Raw genomic sequence first — 24,291 nt, forward strand, 5'->3', positions numbered from 1 at the left:
TGCTTCACACATTTAAAGCTTTTATTTTGAAAAATAAAATACAAAAGTCATTAAGTTGTAAATGTATACGGTAATTCCTCAACTTCTCAAAAACAATACAATGAATTATTTAAATAATTAAGATATTTAATATTATCCACATCAATACATTTAAACAGCAAGTGTTCTACGAAACATTAGAACATGTACAGACAACCTATTCCAAGAAGAAACTGCCCAATTCTGCTTATAGAATTCCATTTTAAAACCCTCCCCTTGAAACAAAAGTTTGGAATCTGGTAAGAAAAGATGAGGACCAGAGCAGTTTTAACAGAAAGCACACACTCCCTCCAGGCTTCTTATCCACAGTGTTGTGCATGTAATTAGGATCAAGAGCACTGCAGTGAGGAAGCAGATCACTCAGGAAGGCCCAGATGTATACTGACATCCCACCCTCGCAGTGGGAGGAGACCGGCAAGCCAACAGGAGATGTGGGCCATGGTACATACGCTCCCCTGATCTCAGCGGGGGACAGCCAGTCCTAGAACCTTCCCTTCTGTTGAAGGCAGCAGTCTTCCCTAGGGCAAACAAATAGAATATGGTTACAGGTGTGGAGTCACACTTCATTCTCCCCGGCACCCAGCTGCGGTCCTGGCCTGAGCCAGGTAGGCAGCGAGGAGGACAGACGGTCACAAGAGCAGCCGCCTCGGAAGGACTACCAAGGAAGCACACACTCCCTCAGTCTGGGATGCTTTCAGACGCCTGCCGGTCACTTCGGGACGCCAAACAAGCAGATGGCAGCCAAAGCACGGGCTGCTCCTGCCCATTGCTGAATGACTGCGACTGTCATCTGCAATTGAAGCTACTGCAGGGGCACTGGTAGGGATGTCACATGTCCAGGGGTCTGACATGCTGACTCTGCATTTGAAAGAGTAGATACCAAGGTTCTTTAAAGGAAGATTTAGAGAACACAGCGACTGTCATTCAAACGCCAAAGGGACCGCAAAGACAGGAAGAAAGACTAGTATCCTTCCTGAGATGCTTTGTTGTCTTCCTGCTTCTTCTGAGTCCTCTCGCTGCATGTGGCCCCTACAAGCTACAACAAACATACAAGGATGAAATGATGCTGTGGAGTCAACTCGAAGGCTGGAGTCAGCTGACACTGCATTCTGTCTTGTGAAACATTCAATAAGTGGATCCCTGTGAGTGTATTTCACGGAGGGAATTCATCTATAAAAGGTATGATGACTGCTGTTACATACGTACGGAGTGTATGTCGAACATTTAGCACTTGCTCCTTAGCAAAAAGGCAGTCAAAAATCCTGGAGCCTATTAGTGTTATCAGCTCAAAGTCATCCATGATTTTGACATGGCATAGCAGTGTTCATGTGCTTTTTCAGTCTATTATCCACTAACCCAGCAAGTCATAAAAAAAATCTCTGAATTCAAATTATTCAGTCTTAATTTTCTCATCAGTACAACAGGTATAATACCACCTACTTTGCCAGAGTGGTCTGAACTCTGAATGAGTTCATTCATATATTACATATATGAATATCATATTATATATTATACAGTATGTGTCATATATGTTATTTATATATTACATATGTAAAATGCTTGATATTTTATGCCTCGTATAGAGTATGCAGTCAGTATAATGTTATTATGTAAAATAAAACTAAAATGGCAAGCAAAACTATAAGAAAAAATCAGATTTTTAAAAAACCTTTTCAAGTTCCAAACGATCTAAGGCATGACCACATCATTCAGAACAAAACACAGTCTTAAGGAAGTGTGGGAAAGGGGTGTGAGCTCTGAGCGGCTGCGTCAGGAGCTCTGGGTTCAGAAACCAGCTTTGCCACTAATTGGCTGGTGTCCCTGGACACGTACCTGATGATTACTCAGATATGAAGGGGACTGATAAGGCATGGCTGGCCTAGCCCAACTGCAGCCCTTACCTACAATGAGACAACGTGGGTTACAAACAAGACCTCGCTGTACGTTAAAATCGGCAAGGACAGACTTGACCAACTCCCAAAACTATTCCTGCAGAAACCTGTGCACGCGCAGCACACACAGAAGCAACACGGGGTGGTGGAAGCGGCTCTGGCTGTCCTACTGGTGCTGTGACTGGCAAATAACCGGCTCTCTCGGGGATCAGCTTCCTTACCTGCAAACAGGGCAGCGGGGTCAACGGTCTCCAAATCTCTTCCAGTTAAAATATTTTATCATCTTATACTCCTCCTAATATTAAAAATAACAACTAACACTGAGTGCTTAGTAACAAGCTTTCTGTAGACATTATTATGGTTAATTCTTACTAGTACTCTCTTATTAATACCGTCCTCACTTTACAGATGAGGAAGCTGAGACACAGAGAAGCGATTTGCTCAATGCCACAGAGCCCAGATTCCAACCCAGGCTGATGGACTCCAGAGCTGTGCCCTCCACTCCAGCCACATTGCCTCCTAGGAGAGCTTAAGCAGGGAAACCCAAAGACCAAGGAATGTCCCCCAACTCTCACCTCACGTACATAAGTGGTTCCTGGCTCTGCTACTCCACTTCCTCAGTCTGTCAAAGGAAGCAAAAGATGTTTTAAAAGTCCTTGAAGTTGGTCAGGATGAAAAGTGACTGCTCCCATTGAAATATCAGGGGTAGCCTGTAGGCTCTGATCACAGATTTTCTAATGAACTCAGTCTGCTACTATTGTATAATAAGGAATCTGACTGGACTATGTCCCTAGTTCCTGGTAGGGAGACTCTAAATTCTTGGATTTTCCCAGGTAGCGGGAATGTTTTCATTATTCTGGAGCTCCCTGGATCATACTTGAATTTATGCTAAGAGATGAGATAACTCAGGATGGGGGCTGGTCACAGAAAGATCAAAAGATCAGAAACCGGCTTTGCCACTAATTGGCTGGTGTCCCTGTGATTAGAGATTTGGGAATTTAAGCCAGCCAACCTCTGGATAGGGGATGTTGGCTGGCATTGACTTCAATCACATGGTCAATGATTCAGTCAATCACGTCTACGTAATTAGATCCCAATAAAAACTATGGATGCTGAAGTTCAGTGGAGAGCTTCCTGGTTGGTGAATGCACTGACGTGTTGCTGAGAGGGAGAAGTACCCTGATTCCCTGGGGAATGGGCACAGCTCTGTGTTTGAGACCCTTGCAGTCCCTGTCCTACATGTCTCTTCGTTTGGCTGATCCTGATTTGTATCCTTTATAATAAAACTGTAACTGGCAGTACAGCACTTTGCTGAGTTCTGTGAGCCACTTTAGCTAAATACCAAACCTGAGGGTTCTGTGGGCTTCCATTTTCTCATTTATTGTAAGTTAAAGTCTTTTATAGCCCTTTTCTAAGTATGTGTGTGTGTGTGATGCATTAAACTAACCACAGTAAGGGGCTTGAAGTTCCTAGTAAGCCTTTTGCGCTTTTTTTTTTTTTTTTTACTGATTTGTAGGAATCCTCTATATTCTACAAATGAGTCCTTTGTTTCTAATTATTTTATTCCACTTAAGGTATACTTTTTTACTCTCCTTATGATGCTTTCTAATAAGTAAATATTATCGTTATATTTATCCAAGTTATCCATTTTAAAATTAATGATCAGTGTTTTTTACGATCTGTTTAAGAAATCCTTCCCTCTTAAGGTCATGAAGATATTCTCCTTTATCGTCTCCTAAAAACTTTATTATTTTGCCTTTCACATTTAGGTCTATAATCAGCCTGGATATGATTTTTATGTATGCAGTGAAGCAGAGGTATCCCTTTAATTTTAGTCTCAAATTCCCTTTCTTGATTCCTTCAAACTTACTATGCAAAACAGTCTTTGGATTTGACATTCCTTCAAGACTTGCCTCTTGGATTTTTCTCTGGCTCCAATTGCCACACCCTGCAAGTGATTGATGGCTTATTGATGAATCCATCCAGGTTTCTGGGGCATCACGCCTAGCCCAGGCTCAGGGCCCAGTGCCCCCTTGTCTGCAAAAACTGATTAGTCTTTAGGGGAGATCAGAAGTTCCTTAAGAAGATCTCTTTTTTTCTCTGACTCTTGAGGACTTCCAACTTTTCACCCATAACAGAAATTCAGTAAACATTTGTTGAATAAATAAAATGAGTGAATGGGAGGATTAAAATTGAACATATGCTAATAAGAATGTGCCATGAAAGTAGTTTGGAATTCTCAAGTATACATATCCACTATTAATGGCTGACTGTTACCCGACAAGGATCTGAGAAGACAGAGCCTTTGACCCTGGTGTGAGAAGGCAGCTTCTCTTAGAGAGCCCAGCCCACTTACTGCAGGCTTGCTTCAGGCAACACGACTTCACACAGAGTCTGTGAGGAAGTATGATTCCCTCACCAATCCATACCTGGGATGATTTTAGAAACCGAGTTCAGTGCGGAGTCTTCATTTCCTATTTACAAGCCAACTATTGAGAGCAGCAGCCTGGAGGCAACACGTATTACCACTAGGCTAGAAAGGGACGTCTTCTGCCGGGCTCGAGTAGTAGCTGACAATTTTCTCCCCACTACTGTATAGGAATGGCGATGATGGCCAGATGCAGGACACTCCGGGCCACTTCAGGCACACAGTGTCAGCTGTAACACTGCCTGTCTCTCTTCGACTCAAGAAACAGCACTGACCCAGGTAAGTGAAGGCGTGACATTGCAAGGATAACTCTGGATCTGTTTTAACTAATTTTTTTAAAAAGTAAGAGTTATAATTTTCAAACTCTCACTGTCCTTTCCCAACCTGGGGGCTTTGCAGTTGAGGGCCAATGGCTGTGAATATCATGTATTCACAAGTCTCCTGGGCTCCAAGTAAGACAAGTTAAAAGGCCATGGATGTCTATGTGATAAGAACAAAGGGTGGCTGTATAGTTTTATTTCAAGTTAGATATCAGAAGGCCAGAGAAGATTCACTAAGGCAGGCTTCTTGTATGTGGAATACCATATGGCTTATAAGTTACCTCAAGCAATTGGATTTTAGTTATCAATAAAGTAGTTCCCTAATTTTGGAAGACATTGACACTGAGCTCTCTCAAATTAAGATGGTGTTAAATTACTGTTAAAACCAACAATTACCAGAGGCCAATCTTTCTACCACCAGCATAGCACTCTTTAAAAAGATCCCTCTGACACAAGAGTCTATCTATCAGATTAAGAGGAAGCAGATACAGTACCTGAGGTTTTTCTTTAAGAAATTCAGGGAGCTGAAATTCTCCTTTATAGACCTGGAAAAACAAAGCCAAGTGTGAGTTTAAGGAAACAGGTACTGTCATCATTTCAGGATGCTTGCAATGCCCGATGGTGGATGGATTTACTGCTTCCGTCTCGGTGAGTTTTAGAATGGGAGGGAAGCCTGTCAGTTTAAAAACTGCTAGCATTGAAGGACTGAGTGAAATTCCCATTCACTCTGGTCCCACCTGTTCTGCATTTGCCTGAGTGCTCCCAAATGCGGGCTGGCTGGGAGAGGGCTCAGTCTGAAGAAGAAAAAAAGCATCCCAACATTCCAAGCTCCAATCATTTGAGCTGAGAGAGAAAGCAAGCCCTGGGCCATCTCTCTCAAGCAACCAACAGAGAATTCACACAATTTAGGAACAGGTTCCTCCTGATATCCCTTTAAAATCTCCACCCTTACAAATCTTAGATTTATTCCAAATTTACTTTACTTTTTTGTTGTTGTTGTTGTTAAAGATTTTATTTATTTGAGAAAGAGGGAGACAGAGATGGTGGCAGAGATAGTGAGAGAGAGCATGAGTGGGGAGGAGAGGGACAAGCAGACTCCCTGCTGAGCAGGGAGCTGGATGTGGGGCTCAATCCCAGGACCTTGGGATCATGACCTGAGCCACAGGCAGATGCTTAACTGACTGAGCCACCCAGGTGCCCCCCAAATTTACTTTTCTTAATGTGCCCTATATTCCCATAATAATTTGAATATTAGATGATTCTTAAAATGATATACTTTTAACCTCATAAAAATCTTATAAATAAAAACTTACTCTTCTCAATATATAAAATTATGTTTTAATACAATAAGGAAATAACTTTAAAAAACAATACCATTTATAACATAAAAAAAAAAACCCACCAGATACCTAAGAATAAATCTAACACAAGATGTATAAGATCTTTTTTTTTAATTTTTTTATTGTTATGTTAATCCCCATACATTACATCATTAGTTTTAGATGTAGTGTTCCATGATTCATTGTTTGTGCATAACACCCAGTGCTCCATGCAGAACGTGCCCTCCTCAATACCCATCACCAGGCTAACCCATCCTCCCACCCCCCTCCCCTCTAGAACCCTCAGTTTGTTTTTCAAAGTCCATCGTCTCTCTTGGTTCTTCTCCCCTTCCAATTTCCCCCCCTTCATTCTTCCCCTCCTGCTACATTCTTCTTCTTCTTTTTTTCTTTCTTAACATATATTGCATTATTTGTTTCAGAGGTACAGATCTGAGATTCAACAGTCTTGCACAATTCACAGCGCTTACCAGAACACATACCCTCCCCAGTGTCCATCACTCAGTCACCCCATCCCTCCCACCCCACCCCCCACTCCAGCAACCCTCAGTTTGTTTCCTGAGATTAAGAATTCCTCATATCAGTGAGGTCATATGATACATGTCTTTCTCTGTTTGACTTATTTCGCTCAGCATAATACCCTCCAGTTCCATCCACGTCGTTGCAAATGGCAAGATCTCATTCCTTTTGATGGCTGCATAATATTCCATTGTATATATATACCACCTCTTCTTTATCCATTCATCTGTTGATGGACATCTTGGCTCTTTCCACAGTTTGGCTATTGTGGACATTGCTGCTATAAACATCGGGGTGCACATAGCCTTTCGGGTCCCTACTTTTGTATCTTTGGGGTAAATACCCAGTAGTGCAATTGCTGGATCATATGGTAGCTCTATTTTCAACTTTTTGAGGAACCTCCATACTGTTTTCCAGAGTGGCTGCACCAGCTTGCATTCCCACCAACAGTGTAGGAGGGTTCCCCTTTCTCCGCATCCCCGCCAACATCTGTCATTTCCTGACTTGTTAATTTTAGCCATTCTGACTGGTGTGAGGTGGTATCTCATTGAGGTTTTGATTTGGATTTCCCTGATGCCGAGCGATATTGAACACTTTTTCATGTGTCTGTTGGCCGTTTGGATGTCTTCTTTGGAAAAATGTCTGTTCATGTCTTCTGCCCATTTCTTGATTGGATTCTTTGTTCTTTTGGTGTTGAGTTTGATGAGTTCTTTATAGATTTTGGATACTAGCCCTTTATCTGATATGTCATTTGCAAATATCTTCTCCCATTCTGTCAGTTGTCTTTTGGTTTTGTTGACTGTTTCCTTTGCTTTGCAAAAGCTTTTTATCTTGATGAAGTCCCAATAGTTCATTTTTGCCCTTGCTTCCCTTGCCTTTGGCGATGTTTCTAGGAAGAAGTTGCTGCGGCTGAGGTCGAAAAGGTTGCTGCCTGTGTTCTCCTTTAGGATTTTGATGGACTCCTCTCTCACATTGAGGTCTTTCAACCATTTGGAGTCTATTTTTGTATGTGGTGTAAGGAAATGGTCCAGTTTCATTCTTCTGCATGTGGCTGTCCAATCTTCCCAACACCATTTGTTGAAGAGACTGTCTTTTTTCCATTGGACATTCTTTCCTGCTTTGTCAAAGATTAGTTGACCATAGAGTTGAGGGTCCATTTCTGGGCTCTCTATTCTGTTCCATTGATCTATGTGTCTGTTTTTGTGCCAGTACCATACTGTCTTGATGATGACAGCTTTGTAGTAGAGCTGGAAGTCCGGAATTGTGATGCCACCAGCTTTGCTTTTCTTTTTCAACATTCCTCTGGCTATGCGGGGTCTTTTCTGGTTCCATACAAATTTTAGGATTATTTGTTCCATTTCTTTGAAGAAAGTGGATGGTATTTTGATGGGGATTGCATTGAATGTGTAGATTGCTCTAGGTAGGATTGACATCTTCACAATATTTGTTCTTCCAATCCATGAGCATGGAACGTTTTTCCATTTCTTTGTGTCTTCCTCAATTTCTTTCATGAGTATTTTATAGTTTTCTGAGTACAGATCCTTTGCCTCTTTGGTTAGATTTATTCCTAGGTATCTTATGGTTTTGGGTGCAATTGTAAATGGGATCGACTCCTTAATTTCTCTTTCTTCTGACTTGTTGTTGGTGTATAGGAATGCCGCTGACTTCTGTGCATTGATTTTATATCCTGCCACTTTACTGAATTCCTGTATGAGTTCTAGCAGTTTTGGGGTGGAGTCTTTGGGATTTTCCACATAAAGTATCATATCATCTGCAAAGAGTGAGAGTTTGACTTCTTCTTTGCCAATTTGGATGCCTTTGATTTCTTTTTGTTGTCTGATTGCTGTGGCTAGGACTTCCAATACTATGTTGAATAGCAGTGGTGATAGTGGACATCCCTGCTGCGTTCCTGACCTTAGGGGGAAAGCTCTCAGTTTTTCCCCATTGAGAATGATATTCGCTGTAGGTTTTTCATAGATGGCTTTTATGATATTGAGGTATGTACCTTCTATCCCTATACTCTGAAGAGTTTTGATCAAGAAAGGATGCTGTACTTTGTCAAATGCTTTTTCTGCATCTATTGAGAGGATCGTATGATTCTTGTTCTTTCTTTTGTTAATGTATTGTATCATGTTGATTGATTTGCGGATGTTGAGCCAACCTTGCAGCCCAGGGATAAATCCGACTTGGTCGTGGTGAATAATCCTTTTAATGTACTGTTGGATCCTATTGGCTAGTATTTTGGTGAGAATTTTTGCATCCATGTTCATCAGGGATATTGGTCTGTAATTCTCCTTTTTGATGGGGTCTTTGTCTGGTTTTGGGATCAAGGTAATGCTGGCCTCATAAAATGAGTTTGGAAGTTTTCCTTCCATTTCTATTTTTTGGAACAGTTTCAGAAGGATAGGTATCAATTCTTCTTGAAATGTTTGGTAGAATTCCCCTGGGAAGCCATCTGGCCCTGGGCTTTTGTGTTTTGGGAGATTTTTGATGACTGCTTCTATTTCCTTAGTGGTTATAGGTCTGTTCAGGTTTTCTATTTCTTCCTGGTTCAGTTTTGGTAGTTGATACATCTCTAGGAATGCATCCATTACTTCCAGGTTATCTAATTTGCTGGCATAGAGTTGCTCATAGTATGTTCTTATAATTGTTTGTATTTCTTTGGTGTTGGTTGTGATTTCTCCTCTTTCATTCATGATTTTGTTGATTTGGGTCATTTCTCTTTTCTTTTTGATAAGTCTGGCCAGGGGCTTATCAATCTTGTTAATTCTTTCAAAGAACCAGCTCCTAGTTTCGTTGATCTGTTCTACTGTTCTTTTGGTTTCTATTTCATTGATTTCTGCTCTGATCTTTATTATTTCTCTTCTCCTGCTGGGTTTAGGCTTTATTTGCTGTTCTTTCTCCAGCTCCTTTAGGTGTAGGGTTAGGTTGTGTACTTGAGACCTTTCTTGTTTCTTGAGAAAGGCTTGTATTGCTATATACTTTCCTCTTAGGACTGCCTTTGCTGTATCCCAAAGATTTTGAATAGTTGTGTTTTCATTTTCATTGGTTTCCATGAATTTTTTAAATTCTTCTTTAATTTCCTGGTTGACCCATTCGTTCTTCAGTAGGATGCTCTTTAGCCTCCATGTATTTGAGTTCTTTCCGACTTTCCTCTTGTGATTGAGTTCTAGTTTCAAAGCATTGTGGTCTGAAAATAGGCAGGGGATGATCCCAATCTTCTGGTACCGGTTGAGACCTGATTTTTGACCTAGGATGTGATCTATTCTGGAGAATGTTCCATGGGCACTAGAGAAGAATGTGTATTCCGTTGCTTTGGGATGGAATGTTCTGAATATGTCTGTGAAGTCCATTTGGTCCAGTGTGTCATTTAAAGTCTTTATTTCCTTGTTGATCTTTTGCTTAGACGATCTGTCCATTTCAGTGAGGGGGGTGTTAAAGTCCCCCACTATTATTGTATTGTTGTCAATGTATTTCTTTGCTTTTGTTATTGATTGCCTTATATAATTGGCTGCTCCCATGTTAGGGGCATAGATATTTACAATTGTTAGATCTTCTTGTTAGATAGACCCTTTAAGTATGATATAGTGTCCTTCCTCATCTCTTATTACAGTCTTTGGTTTAAAATCTAATTTGTCTGATATAAGGATTGCCACCCCAGCTTTCTTTTGGTGTCCATTAGCATGGTAAATGGTTTTCCACCCCCTCACTTTCAATCTGGGGGTGTCTTTGGGTCTAAAATGAGTCTCAAGATGTATAAGATCTTTACACAGAAAACTATAAAACATTATTGAGAGAAATGAAAGACCAAAAAATAGACATAACACTTCCAGGGATTGGAAGATTCAATATAGTAAAGATGTTCATTCTCCTCAGGGAATTCCAATCAAAATTCCAGCATACTTTTTTGGGCAGAGGGGGCAGGGGTAATTTCAAGCTGATCGTAAAAGTTATATGGAAATGCATAGGGCCAAGAATAATCAAAGTAATCTTTTTTTTTTTTTTAATATTTTATTTATTTGAGAGAGAGAGACACAGCGAGAGAGGGAACACAAGCAGAGGGAGTGGGAGAGGGAGAAGCAGGCTTCCTGCGGAGCAAGGAGCCCGATGTGGGGCTCGATCCCAGGACTCTGGGATCATGACCTGAGCCGAAGGCAGACGCTTAACGACTGAGCCACCCAGGCGCCCCAGTAATCTTAAAAAGAACAAAGTGGGGGACCTACTCTACTAGATATTAAGACTTATTATTACAGCTATAATTAAGCCAATTATACAGCTAGATATATATACACACATAAGTTATAACTGTTATAATATACAAATATTTGTTACAATATATATTATTATATATGTAAAATAATAAAGATAATAATTAAGTTAGAGTGAAGACAGTAAGGCTTTGGTACAAGTATGGACAAATATATTAATGAAACAGAATGAAGAACCTAGAAACAGACCCTTGTGTACAGATACTTGGTTTATGATAAAGGTGGCATTGCAAGCAATGCAATTAGAATGAATAAATAAATGTGGTATATAATGATATTGAGTAGCAATTAAGAAAAATGAACTACTGCTATGAATCACAACACATAATGAGGAGGGGGATAAAAGCCAGACCCCTAAAAATTATATACATGCCTCCATTTAAATATCTTAAAGTTTCTAAAAAGGTGAAACAACTTCATGATGTTAGAAATCAGGATACTGTTTACTCTGGGGAGGAGGGAAGTGGTAGTGATTGTGAAGGAGATGAAAGAGGCTTCCAGGGTGCTGGGAATTTTCTGTCTTGATATGGGTAGTAATTGTGAAGGTGTATTCATTTTTTTTAGTGATTTTTATTTATTTATTTGTCAAAGAGAGAGCAAGCACAGGCAGAGGGAGAAGCAGGCTCCCCACTGAGCAAGGAGCCTGACGTGGGACTCTATCCCAGGACCCTGGGATCATTACCTAAGTTGAAGGCAGACACTTAACTGACTGAGCCACCCAGGCGTCCTAGGTGTATTTGTTTTATATCATTAACAGAGCTATGATTTGTGTAATTTTTCTGCATGTTATACTTCAAGAACAAAATTGAACAAATTAAGCTAGTAACTTAATACTAAAAATTTACTGCTAACACACACACACACTTTAAATACAAGGATGTTTGTTTCAACACTGCAACAGCAAAAAAACTGGGAACTATTTGTGCCAATCAAGAGTAAAGAAGGTCTCCATTAGCCAAAGTTTGATAACTGCTGAACCTGAGAAAGTATGGTCAGAAACTGAAGATGGTTATTGGGAAGAGAGTCACTGAGTAGCCTCTCTGAGCAAAAAAAAAAAAATCTTCTAAATGGTGACTCCTAAAGCCCACAGACCTAATGGATTCTTACTTGGTTATAAGATGACTGATCCACTTCTAAAAGTAGCAGCATTCCCTCTGAAATGACTGTACCTTTTGCCTGTCTCTTTCTCTACAATTTCTAAAACCTGCTCCATTCTTTACGGTCTCTTAGAAGCCTAAATTTAAAACAGAGACATTGGACTTTTGGACAAGGCATGTCTTCAGAGATGCATCATGATGGAAGCTAAGGTGGGTGCAGGATAACAACACTGCATCCACTAGGACTGTTTCAAAAGCCACCACCATCTCTGTCATACCCTCAAATAATCCCAGCTCAACAGGGGGTCTGGCCTAGCTCCTCCCTGAAGAATCTGCACCTAAGGGGCGCCTGGGTGGCTCATTCATTAAGCGTCTGCCTTCGGCTCAGGTCATGATCCCAGGGTCCTGGAATCGAGCCCCGCATCGGGCTCCCTGCTCAGTGGGAAGCCTGCTTCTCCCTCTCCCACTCCCCCTGCTTGTGTTCCCTCTCTCGCTGTCTGTCACATAAATAAATAAAATCTTGAAAAAAAAAAAAAAAGAATCTGCATGTAAGAAGAATCCTCTTTGTTCTACCTTATCACCACAGGCCAAAAATTGTTCTAGCTTCCTGCACCGTGCCTCTCCCACCCCCACTTTACTGAGATATAATTGACATATGACATTGTATTACTGTTGCAGCTTTCTTATGTAGGAAGTATCTAAGCCCCTGGCGTTGCGCATCATGTAGGTTCTGACTTCCACTGTGCCTGTCTGCAAGCAGACACTGTATCCAGCACAGGGGCTCAAGCCAATAGGATGTTTTTCTTGTTTTTTGTTTTACCAGATTCTCAGGTGTCTTTCCTTCTCCCTCTATTCACGTAACTGTGTCCCAGCCCCCACCTTCCAAGCCCCTAGGGCATACCCTACGCAGGCTTAGGATCCTGTACCCTGGCTGCATTACTGAACAGAACAAGGCAGATTTGCCCTAGTCCCTCTTCCAGTTAGTGGGTTAGGTCCCCAAGCAATTTTTCTTATATTCCTCATATCCTCTGACTCAGAAACTGGCTCTCCTCTCTTTTAGCTAGTCTCTTCTGCTAGAATTCAAGCAGAAGGTTCAATGAAAGCCCGGGGGGTTACACAGCAAGTCAGTGGCAGAGTGAGGCTCAGAAGGCCCCACCCAGCACTGTCTTGTCTTTTATTACCATTAGCAAATCTTACGGTTAAACCTTCCCTCTCCTCAGTTCATTATAAAAACCAGCAAGGCATGACAGAAAATATGAGTGGGAACATGAAATATTGTAAGAGTCTTCCAGGAACCAACAGTTCCAGAGAGGTAAGACTTATAAGGGGGGAAAACACCCCTAACTATATGATGTCACAAATTTAATAAAAAACCAAAAAGGGGTCAGGATAAGACATTCGATAAAAGGCTCAATCAAAAAGTAAGTGGGAAGCTGCCTCCTTTCATTATCCTTTAGGGAACAAATGCTTCAAAAGATAGAAACTATGGTACCGACAAAAAGAACACTTTCTACTGACAAAGCAATTCCTATTTAGTGAAGGAAACCCAGCACTACATTGCTTATAAAAACAGCAAAGTTAGGTATGGAATTTCCTTTGGTTAAATGAACAGATGCTATTCTCTGGTACTAATGGATTGAGGACTGTGCTTGACAGCAATGAGCTAGACACTCAGAATCTAAACATTCCTACAGAACCCTCTCACCTCAAGCCCCAAAGGCATGATGAGGAGACAAAAGTAGGCTCCTGATTTGGAGGGTGCATTGGGAAATAAAAATAAGAAGAACAGCAGGTAAACATTATTGTCTCAGGTTGGTGTTAAGTGGGTGCTTCCTATGTATTATCTCATTGAGTCCCACAATCTCTGGAAGGAGGTATTATTTATTCCTATTTTACAAATGAAGAACTAAGTCACAGAGAAATTAAGTATTTTGTCCAATGTAGTGAAATGGGAAGCAAATAGGTACCATGATTGAACTTGCATTTTAAAAGGATCATCCTAATTGCTCTGTTTACATGGTAGAGGGCCAAGGATAGAAGTATGGAGGTTATAGCAGTAATCCAGACAAGAGAGGATGATAAGGAGATGGTGAGAAGTGGTATGTTTGTGGATCTTTATTTTTCTAATTACACCTAATTACACAGACTGGATGTGGGATGTGAGAGAGCAGAGGGGAGTCAAGGATAATTCCAAGGTTTTTGGCCTAAGCAACTACCAAGTGGAAATACGGAGTTGCCATTAACTGAATTGGGAAATGTTTTTGCTACAGCATATTTTCAGGGGGAAGATCAATAGTTTAGTTTTGGGTATGTTAAGCTTGAGATGTCTATTAAACAATATATGAAAATGTCAAGTCAACAATTGGATATACAAGCCTAGAGTTCATAGAAGTCTTGGTTGGGATATATAAATTTGAAAATCATCAACTTACAGATGGTATTTAAAGCCCTGATACCTGATAAGATAACCCAGGGGCTCAGGGTAGAGACACAATAGCAGAGGACTTAAGACTGAGATATGGGGGCATTCTAGCATTAAGAGGTCAGGGAGAAGAGGAAGAAACAGCAAAGACTGAAAAGAAGCTACCAGTAACACAGAAGGAAAACTTAAAAAAAGTGGTGTCCTTAAAACCAAGTGAAGGAAACCTATCAAGGAGGTAGTAATCAATTGTGTCAAAAGAGGCTGGGAGCTAAGACGATAACTGACCACTCGATATAACAACATGAAGGTCACCGTCAATTTGACAAGAGCAAATTAAATAGAATGGTAGCTGTGAAATTCTGTATGGAGTGGATGTAAGAGAATGGCGAGGAACTGGAGACAGGGAGTACAGAAAACTTCAGTTTTGATGTAAAGGGAAGCAAAGAAATGGCAGGGCAACTGGAATCAAGAAGTATGGGTGTGTGTGTGTTAATGTTAAGATAGAAGAACTAAGGGTATATTTGTTTGTTGATGGGAAAGATCCTGCTAGAGAACAAAATCTGATGATACAGGAGACGTGGGGAGATGGACTTGGGTACCTAAGGGAAGGAAACGCCTTCAGATAGGAGCATGGATGTTCACTTTTGTTACCCATTTTCTATTATGAGAGATGAGGATACCAGGTTGGCAACACTTCCCTTCCTCTACTCTCTCAAAAATTACATAATAATTTCTGGTTAAAGTCACATTCTGTAAGTTTCCACTCTTACGACAATATAAATATCACATATTTACATTTTCTTACATAGCTTATTTGTTGTTATTTTAGCTAAAGTTAGTAATAGCCTCATATATTTCTTAATTAGTAGACTCTAGTTTTTAGAGCAGTTTTAGGTTTACAGAAAAACTGAGCAGAAAGTAGAGTCCTATATACGACCTCTCCCTCTCCTACAGTTCCCCCTATTAAAATCTTGCATTACTGTGGTACATTTGTTACAATTAATGAAGTAGTAGTCATAGACTGTTCTTAATTAAAGTCTTTAGTTTGCACTAGGGTTCACTCTTTGTGTTGTACTTTCTGTGGGTTTTGATGAATGCATAATGACATGTATCCACTATTACAGTAAATACAGAATAGTTCCATTATCATAAAAATCCTGTGCTCCAATGACTTATCCCTCCCTACCTTCCCCCAATCTTTTTACTGTCTCCAATTCTGCCTTTTCACAATGTCACAGAGTTGCGCTCATACAGTATGTAGCCTTTTCTTTTTTTTTTTTTGAAGAGATTTTTAAAAAATATTTATTTGAGGGCGCCTGGGTGGCTCAGATGGTTAAGCGTCTGCCTTCGGCTCAGGTCATGATCTCAGGGTCCTGGGATCGAGTCCCGCATCGGGTTCCCTGCTCAGTGCAGAGCCTGCTTCTCCCTCTCCCTCTGCCACTCCCTCTGCTTGTGCTCTTCTGTCTATCTCTCTGTCAAATAAATAAATAAAATCTTTAAAAAAAAAATTAAAATTAAAAAAAAAATATTTATTTGAAAGAGAGAGTGAGAGAGAAAGAGAGAACGCACGAGTCGGGGAGAGGGGCAGAGGGAGAGGGAGAAACCCCGCTGAGCAGGGAGCCCAATGCAGGGCTTGATCCCAGGACCCCAGGACCATGACCTGAGCTGAAGGCAGACATTTAACAGACTGAGCCACCCAGGCGCCCCTCTATAGCATTTCCTTTTGAGTCTTTCTTAGTTCCGTCTCTATGCTTACATTCACTTTTCCCATCAAAGTCCTTAGCATATTCATCATAGTTATTTTAAATTCCTAGTCTGATAATTCCAAAATTTCTGGCATATATGAATCCAGTTTGAATACTTTCTATTGTCTCTTCCAACTGTTTTTTGCCTTTTAGCACATCTTGTAGCTTTTTTTGTTAGAAGTGGACATGAGATACTGAGTAAAAGGGACAAAGTAAATAAGCCTTTAGTGTGAGGTTTTACGTTTATCTGGCTAGGAATCAGCCTGTGTTCACTGTTTGTTGGAACTGTACGTATCAGAGGCTAAAATTTTTCAAGTGTCCTTGTTTTTGTACTCCTTGTTGTTCTGGGGTTTCCCTAGAGACTTCTTTTAAAAATAGAATCTGAGCATTGTAGTTCTTTTAGTAGTAATCCACTGTTATTATACAAGAGCCTGATTGGTGTGGTGGCAGGGTATGTGTGTTTGGGGGGTGGGGGAGAAAGTGTTCTATACTCCCATAATTACATCTAAGTATTTTAGTGAGTCTGTGTGCCTGGGCTGTAACCATTGTTAAGTGCTTCTCAGCTTCCCCTCCCTCCCCTTTAGGTAAGACAGAAAAACTGGAGGGGCTAGAGTTGGGCAGTTCCCTTCCCGCAAGCTGGTTAGGCTTTGGCAAAATAGTCTACTTTGAACGCAAGCTGTTGTTAGTATCCCAAGCTTATTTTATTTTTTTAAAGATTTTATTTATTTATTTGACAGAGAGAGACACAGCGAGAGAGGGAACACAAGCAGGGGGAGTGGGAGAGGGAGAAGCAGGCTTCCCGCTGAGCAGGGAGCCTGATGTGGGGCTCGATCCCAGGACCCTGGGATCATGACCTGAGCCGAAGGCAGACGCTTAACGACTGAGCCACCCAGGCGCCCCCAAGCTTATTTTATTTTATTTTTTAAATTTTATTTATTTATTTATTTGAGTGAGAGAGAATGAGAGATAGCAAAAGAGGGAGGAGGGTCAGAGGGAGAAGCAGACTCCCCGCTGAGCAGGGAGCCCGATGCGGGACTCGATCTCAGGACTCCAGGATCATGACCCAAGCTGAAGGCAGTCGCTTAACCAACTGAGCCACCCAGGCGCCCCCAAGCTTATTTTAAAATGGTTACTTTCCCCTTCCGTCTGTCAGAGCACCAGGGGATTTTTCTCTGATCTTCACCCAGAGAACCTTGTGGGCTCCTGGAGGTAAAATTCATGAGAGTTTGGGGGGGTCCCCTAAGACTGTGCCCCTGGAGTTTTTAAATTCTCAATCTTTGGAACTCTCACTGAGCCTCTGGCAATTCATCATTTATAGTTTATGCATTCCCAACAGTACTGACTTCAGTGGGAGATTTCTGCTCTAGGTAATATATGATTCTTGGCATTTACATTCCCTCTTTCATTTTTTCCCCTTTCCCAAAACATCCTTCCTGAAACCCTCTGTTTACTTCCATCTGAACTGCTTGTTCTCTAGGTTTCCTGCTCAGGTGTTGTCTTGGGATTTTCCAAGAATATCTATCCTGGATATTCTTCATACCTCTCTGGTTTTGATTCCCATTTCCTTGCCCAGGTCTTCCATTTACTTGGTTAATCCATCATCTTTGGTACACTCTTCAGTAGCTCCTGAGAAAGGGTGTATAAGAAGCAAATTTTGGGGGCCCCTGGCTGGCTCAGTTGGTTAAGTGTCCAACTCTTGATTTCAGCTCAGGTCATAGTGTCAGGGTTGTGAGATCAAGCCCCGTGTCGGTCTCTGCACTCAGCAGGGGTCTGTTTGAGATTCTCTCTCTACCTCTGCCCTCCCCAACCCCTCTCTCTTTAAAATAAATAAATCTTTTTTAAAAAGGCAAATCTTTTGTGATTTTGCATGTCTGAAAATGTCTTTATTTTATCCTAATACTTGATTGAAAGTTTATCTGGTTATGTAATTCTAGATAAGTAATTTTCTTTTTGAAATTATGGCATTGCTCCACTCTCTTCTAGTTTCCCATGTTTGGGTTGACAAGGCTGATATGATTCTAATTCCTGGTCCTTTCTATATGATCTTTGTTTTCACTCTAGAAGCTTTAAGAATTTTCTTTTTACCCCTAGTGTTCTATAATTACATGATAATGTGTCTTGATGAGACTCGTTTTCTTCATTCATACTGGAGATGCATGTCCTTCTGTTCCTGGAAATGTCCTTATATTACAACATTGATCATTTCCTCATCATCACTTTCTTTTTCTTTCTTTTTTTTAAACATTTTATTTATTTGACAGAGACACAGCGAGAGAGGGAACACAAGTAGGGGGAGTGGGAGAGGCAGAAGCAGGCTCTCCGCTGAGCCGGGAGCCCGATGCGGGGCTCGATCCCAGGACCCTGGGACCATGACCTGAGTCGAAGGCAGACGCTCAATGACTGAGCCACCCAGGCGCCCCTATTTTTCTCCAATTAGTCAAATACTGGACCACCTGAATAAAGCCTCTAATTTTTTTTTCTCTCCAAGTCATCTATTGGTCCTTTTGTTCTACTTTCTAAGAGATTTTCTCAACTTTACTGATTTTTTCTTTTACTGATTTTAAATTTCATCTCTCATATTTTTAGTTTCCAAATTTTTAAATTCTGTTTTTTTTAAACCATCTTGTTCTTTTTTTTTTTTTTAATAAAGATTTTATCCATTCATTTGTCAGAGAGAGAGAAAGCACAAGCAGGGGGAGTGGCAGGCAGAGGGAGAAGCAGGCTTCCCACTGAGCAGGGAGCCCAACTCAGGACTCGATCCCAGGACCCTGGGATCATGACCTGAGCTGAAGGCAGACGCTTAACTGACTGAGCCACCCAGGCGCCCAAAAATCATCTTGTTCTTATTCCTTCGTCTTATTTCTACAAGAACATTAATTATAGTTCATTTACATTTTCTTTTTTTTTTTAAGATTTTATTTATTTATTTGACAGAGAGAGAGAGACAGCGAGAGAGGAAACACAAGCAGGGGGAGTGGGAGAGGGAGAAGCAGGCTTCCCACGGAGCAGGGAGCCCAACGTGGGGCTCGATCCCAGGACCCCAGGATCATGGCCCGAGCCGAAGGCAGACGCTTAAGACTGAGCCACCCAGGCGCCCTATCATTTACATTTTCTTTTGCTCATTACATTGTTTTTATTTCCTCTGTGATTCCCTTTTCTCTTTCTTTTGGTCTCTTTCGTGCTAGAGAAGTTCTTCAAATATCCTGTGCGTCTTGGCTTTGAAGCACAAAAAGTTGACTGAAATTCTGTATATGAAGATTGAGGCTAATTACAGTTGTGCTTCCTCAGCTGGCTCTTTTGTTTTTTTGGCCAGTGTTCTTTCTCCATGTATGAAGGTACACCCATAGTATGTACATTCTCTGAAGTCCTGGTAGGTAACTTGTGTCTGGAGGTTGCCACTATTTATGGAATTGCTAAATAGAGGAACATACCACTATTGGAAAAGAAATTCTATGTTGTACAGAGAAAAAAGATAAAAAAAAGATAGGAGAGACATGTAATTCCCATAGTCTTTAGCTTTACTGTTAATTATTTGCAAGAGACTGGAGGTATGAGGAAAGACTAAGAGGTTTTAAACTGTTCCCCTTTGAGCTCTAATACTTGGTGAGCTTGAAGGCAGTTTCTCAAAGCCTGAGTATCAAAGGGGGACTGCTTTCTCAGTTCCACCTTCACCCTCTCTAGTAGGCCTTCCAGGTCTGTGTTTAACAAGTTATAAGGTTACTGCACTGCTTTTGAGCCACTCAGAGCAAAGCACTTAATAAAGTCTAAAAAGAAATGCATATAAAAATGTGAGTTCCACATATTTAAAAGCTTAATAGCTTTTACTTGTGGTAGTGACAGTGTGTTTCCATTTGAGAGGCTATGGCTGCCAACAGCAGAATTTCCAAAGAAATCACTCAAATATAAAAGTAAATTATAGGGGCGCCTGGGTGGCTCAGTCGTTAAGCGTCTGCCTTCGGCTCAGGTCATGATCCCAGGGTCCTGGGATCGAGCCCCGCATCGGGCTCCCTTCTCCGCGGGAAGCCTGCTTCTCCCTCTCCCACTCCCCCTGCTTGTGTTCCTTCTCTCGCTGTGTCTCTCTCTGTCAAATAAATAAATAAAATCTTTAAAAAATAAATAAATAAATAAAAGTAAATTATATTTGCTGCTTTGGGTTTATAGTCTGAAATCAGGTTCAGATTTTTGAAGTGAAGTATAATTAACTTTATTATAAGTACAGCCTTTAATTGTGAATACAGAGCTAAAGAAGGGAGGAGACTTTGCCTAAATTGCCTGAGAAGTTTCAAAAATCCAAGAAAGAAAAGGTTCAGAATATTGTCTAAAGCAAGCAATACACAATACTGATTATTTGTCCTCAGGTCACTTTCAGCTTTCTCATAAAATTAATTAGGAACTGACCCACTAAGCCCAATACCACTTCACCATTACTGCAGCCTCACCTATATGTAGTTAACAATTTACAACTAAAATGTAAACAAAAGTCTGGGAGCAACTAGCAGCAGTTAGTAAATGTCATTAATGTGAGGTGCAGACTGCAGATTCAACCCTCCACAGGTCCCTTTTCCTTCACACAGGGTTTTATTCAACCTAAGTTATTTAGTTTCAACTAACAGCAATTAGATACAGCAAACACATAGGCAATGGGCAAGTACTGATAACTGCAAAGTGACAAAACAAGACACAAATTATAAAAAGGCAGATAGGAAGCCTTGAGTTAAGAAAGAGACCAACAGGGGCGCCTGGGTGGCTCAGTCATTAAGTGTCTGCCTTTGGCTCAGGTCATGGTCCCAGAGTCCTGGGATCGAGCCCCACATCCGGCTCCTTGCTCAGCGGGAAGCCTGCTTCTCCCTCTCCCACTTCCCCCCGCTTGTGTTCCCTCTCTCGCCGTCTCTTTCTCTCTCTGTAAAGTAAGTAAATAAAATCTAAAAAAAAAAAAAAAAGGAAAAGAGACAATTCTATATCCTGTGTAAGGGGGGGGGCAGCATTTTTCCTATATAACACATACAATGATTAATTTTCTTTTGATGAAATAAAATTTCAAAATATGGTCAGTAATTTATTTAAGAAGGTAAGGAAGCATGTGATCAAATACAGAAGGAATTCTACACCAAATTATTAATTAAGATTTGATCTGGGACAGATCTATCCAGAAACTTGACAAGAATGACTGATTCCCTAAGGGTTTCAGATGGTCAAACTTCTACAAGTTATAGGAGAAACTCTCAGAAATGTTATGAGGCCAAACTCTGAATGTGGCTTGATCTTATGGAGAATATTAAACTTTCTCTAATAAACTGTTTTCACACTAAAAGTGTTTGTGGCTCATTCTGAGATACAAGTGTCTTGTTATCTGTGGTAAGCAGCCTCTGAGACTGGGCCCCTACGTTTCCTGCCGGGTATCCATGACCTGTGTAATCCCCTTCCTTTGAGTGTGAACTGAATCTAGTAACTTGCTTCTAACAACTAGAATATGGCAGAAATGATGGGATGTTACTTCTGAGATTAGGTCACAAGAAGTCTGTATCTTCTCTCTTGGGTAATCTCTCTTGCTCTTTGCTTCCTTGCTCTGAGGAAAGCCAGCTGCATGCTGTGAACAGCTTCATGCAGAGGTCTCTGTGCCAAAGAACTGATATCTCCAACCAGTGACCGACAAGGACTTGAGACCTGCCAACAGTCACACGAGTGAGCCTGGAAAGGGATCCTCTTCCAATTGAATCTTGAAATGCCTGCCACTCTGGCTGACAGTGTGACTACAACCTCACGACAGACCTGGACCAGAAGCATCTAGATAAACTGCACCTGGATTCCTAGTCCTCAGAAACTGTGTGATAATATGCTTGCTGTTTTGAGCTGCTAATCACCTTAAATTTTCAAGTGCCAGTAGATAACTAATACAGATTTTGGTGTCATGAGTAGGGTTCTATTTGTAATTGGGCAGTAGGAGGTAGCTATAAGGACTTTAAGGAGGCTGCCTATAAGGTTTTAAGGAAGGTATGGACATCTGATTAGAAATTGGAGGCAGGGGGATCTTTGTTATGTAGTAACAGAAAGTTCAGCAACCCTGTCACTTGCAGTTATACAGAAAGTAGAAAATGAGGCAAATGAACTGGATAGTCCAGCTAAAGAAATTTCCAAGCAAAGTGTTGAAGATGCCACCAAGTTTTTTCTTGATAATTATAGTAAAATGCAAAAGGAGAGAGAAATTAAGGGAAGAATTGTTTAAAAAAAAAAGGAGTTGATGGCTTTGAAATTGGGTGTGAAAACTCTGAGCCTTGCCATTTTCAATGGGAGCAGCTGTGGTACTGTCACATTTCTCTTACTACTTATCACCTCCTCTGCTTTTAACTCACCTGCCTCCCTCTTACAAGGACCCTTGTGATTACACTGAGCCCATCACATAATACAGGATATATTTTTAATTCCTCAATTACATCTGCAAAGTCCTCTTTGCCATGTAAGGTAACATATACACAGATTTCAGGGATTAGGACATGGAAATCTTTAGGGGGACATTCATTATTCGGGCTACCACAAGTAAGCAATAGATAACTAATGTACAATACTTAGAATTTCTACAGTTTATAAATGGGAACACAGAGATGAACAAAGTGCTACAGAAAAGACAGTTGTATATAGCAAAATGCTCTCATTCTCAGAGGTGTATGCTGAAGGAGCACGATATCTGTAACTTTCAAATAATTCAACAGCAGCAGCAAAAAAAAAAAAAAAAAGGCATGTATGTATACGTGTACACGGAGAGAGATGAACAGATGAAGCAAACATGGCAAAATTTTACCTAATCTATGTTAAAGGTATAAGATGTTCTTCAAATTTTTCTCTAAGTACGAAAAAGTTGGGGAAAACCAGGGGATCAAAACATTTTTCAACACAACAAATACATTACCTTTACAAAGCTCATTGGATTATAAGAAATATACAATCTGTGTATGGCTGAAACTGAGGATTACACTCAGGGGTTGGCCACCTACTTTGTAAAAGGCCGTGACTACGTATTTTAGGCTTTGTGGGACATATAGTCACTTTCCAAACGACTCAATTCTGCAACCGTAGTGCAAAAACATAGACAATATATAAATAAATGAACACAGCGAGCTCTAATGAAACTTTATTTACAAAGGCAGATCGCAGGCCAGATTTGGCCTATGGGCTGTAAAGTGCCAACTCCTGCTTTAACTCAAAACCTTCTTTCAAAATAAGAGAATTCTGGGGCACCTGGGTGGCTCAGTCGTTAAGCGGCTGCCTTCGGCTCAGGTCATGATCCCAGGGTCCTGGGATCGAGCCCCACATCGGGCTCCTGGCTCAGCGGGGAGCCTGCTTCTCCCTCTCCCTCTATATCTCTGTGTCTCAAATGGATAAATAAAATCTTAAAAAAAAAAAAAAACAAAATAAGAGAATTTTAAACAATCTCCAGAAACGTATAATGACCATATTATGGGCTAATAAGCACTATATTAGGCACTGCAGACTTTAGGTGTTGCTTTTGCTTATCGTTTTCTTCACAATGTGTGTGTGTGTCTGTGTACACAAAGGTTAAAAGATGAGTCTCACAACCCCTGGTTGTGAGTTCAAATTTCACTGTAAACTCAAATCAATTTATTCTTCCTTCTTTCTGTAAACCCACTATAAACTCTGTAATATAATCCATCCTTCCCTTTTTTCCTTTCTCCTTCCAATTCTAGTCAAATGAACAAAACTGGATTAATCACAATCTTTAGTTCATGACAAACTTTCATCATTGGTCTATGCTTGGCCTGCTGTTATTTATTTATTTATTTTTAAAGATTTTATTTATTTATTTGACAGAGAGAGAGATAGCGAGAGCAGGAACACAAGCAGGGGGAGTGGGAGAGGGAGAAGCAGGCTTCCCGCCGAGCAGGGAGCCCGATGTGGGACTCGATCCCAGGACCCTGGGATCATGACCTGAGCCGAAGGCAGACGCTTAATGACTGAGCCACCCAGGCGCCCGGCCTGCTGTTATTTATCCTGTAATGTAATTCATTGTTTTTAATAACATAATAAGCATCCCTCTTGAGAAATTATGACTTGGTATTTTCACATTCAGAGAAAACAGAACTCCAGCCAAATATGATAATACAGGAAGGAATCTAGATTTTGAAATTTACATCCTTAATCCCACAGGGCTCTTGTGGCTCATTAGAAACTTATTATCTCTGGAACACAAATATGAAACAGTTGACAACAT

The 24,291-nt window shown here is 40.8% G+C and overlaps 1 protein-coding gene across 2 annotated transcripts in view; it reads right to left on the reverse strand.

The window, feature by feature from the left end:
• Positions 1-24,291, reverse strand: part of TPST1 (tyrosylprotein sulfotransferase 1) — a 160,640-nt gene continuing 136,349 nt past the window's right edge. For both annotated transcript variants that reach the window (XM_036115270.2, XM_036115271.2), the window contains 3 exons: positions 5,174-5,224; positions 2,507-2,553; positions 1-557 (listed from right to left, as the gene is read on the reverse strand). In XM_036115270.2, the coding sequence (XP_035971163.1) occupies positions 2,536-2,553; positions 5,174-5,224 (69 nt within the window). In that variant the 3' untranslated portion in view covers positions 1-557; positions 2,507-2,535. The remainder of the gene's footprint in view (positions 558-2,506; positions 2,554-5,173; positions 5,225-24,291) is intronic.

The sequence above is a fragment of the Halichoerus grypus genome, chromosome 6 (genome assembly GCF_964656455.1).
Source record: "Halichoerus grypus chromosome 6, mHalGry1.hap1.1, whole genome shotgun sequence".
Lineage (NCBI taxonomy): Eukaryota > Metazoa > Chordata > Mammalia > Carnivora > Phocidae > Halichoerus > Halichoerus grypus.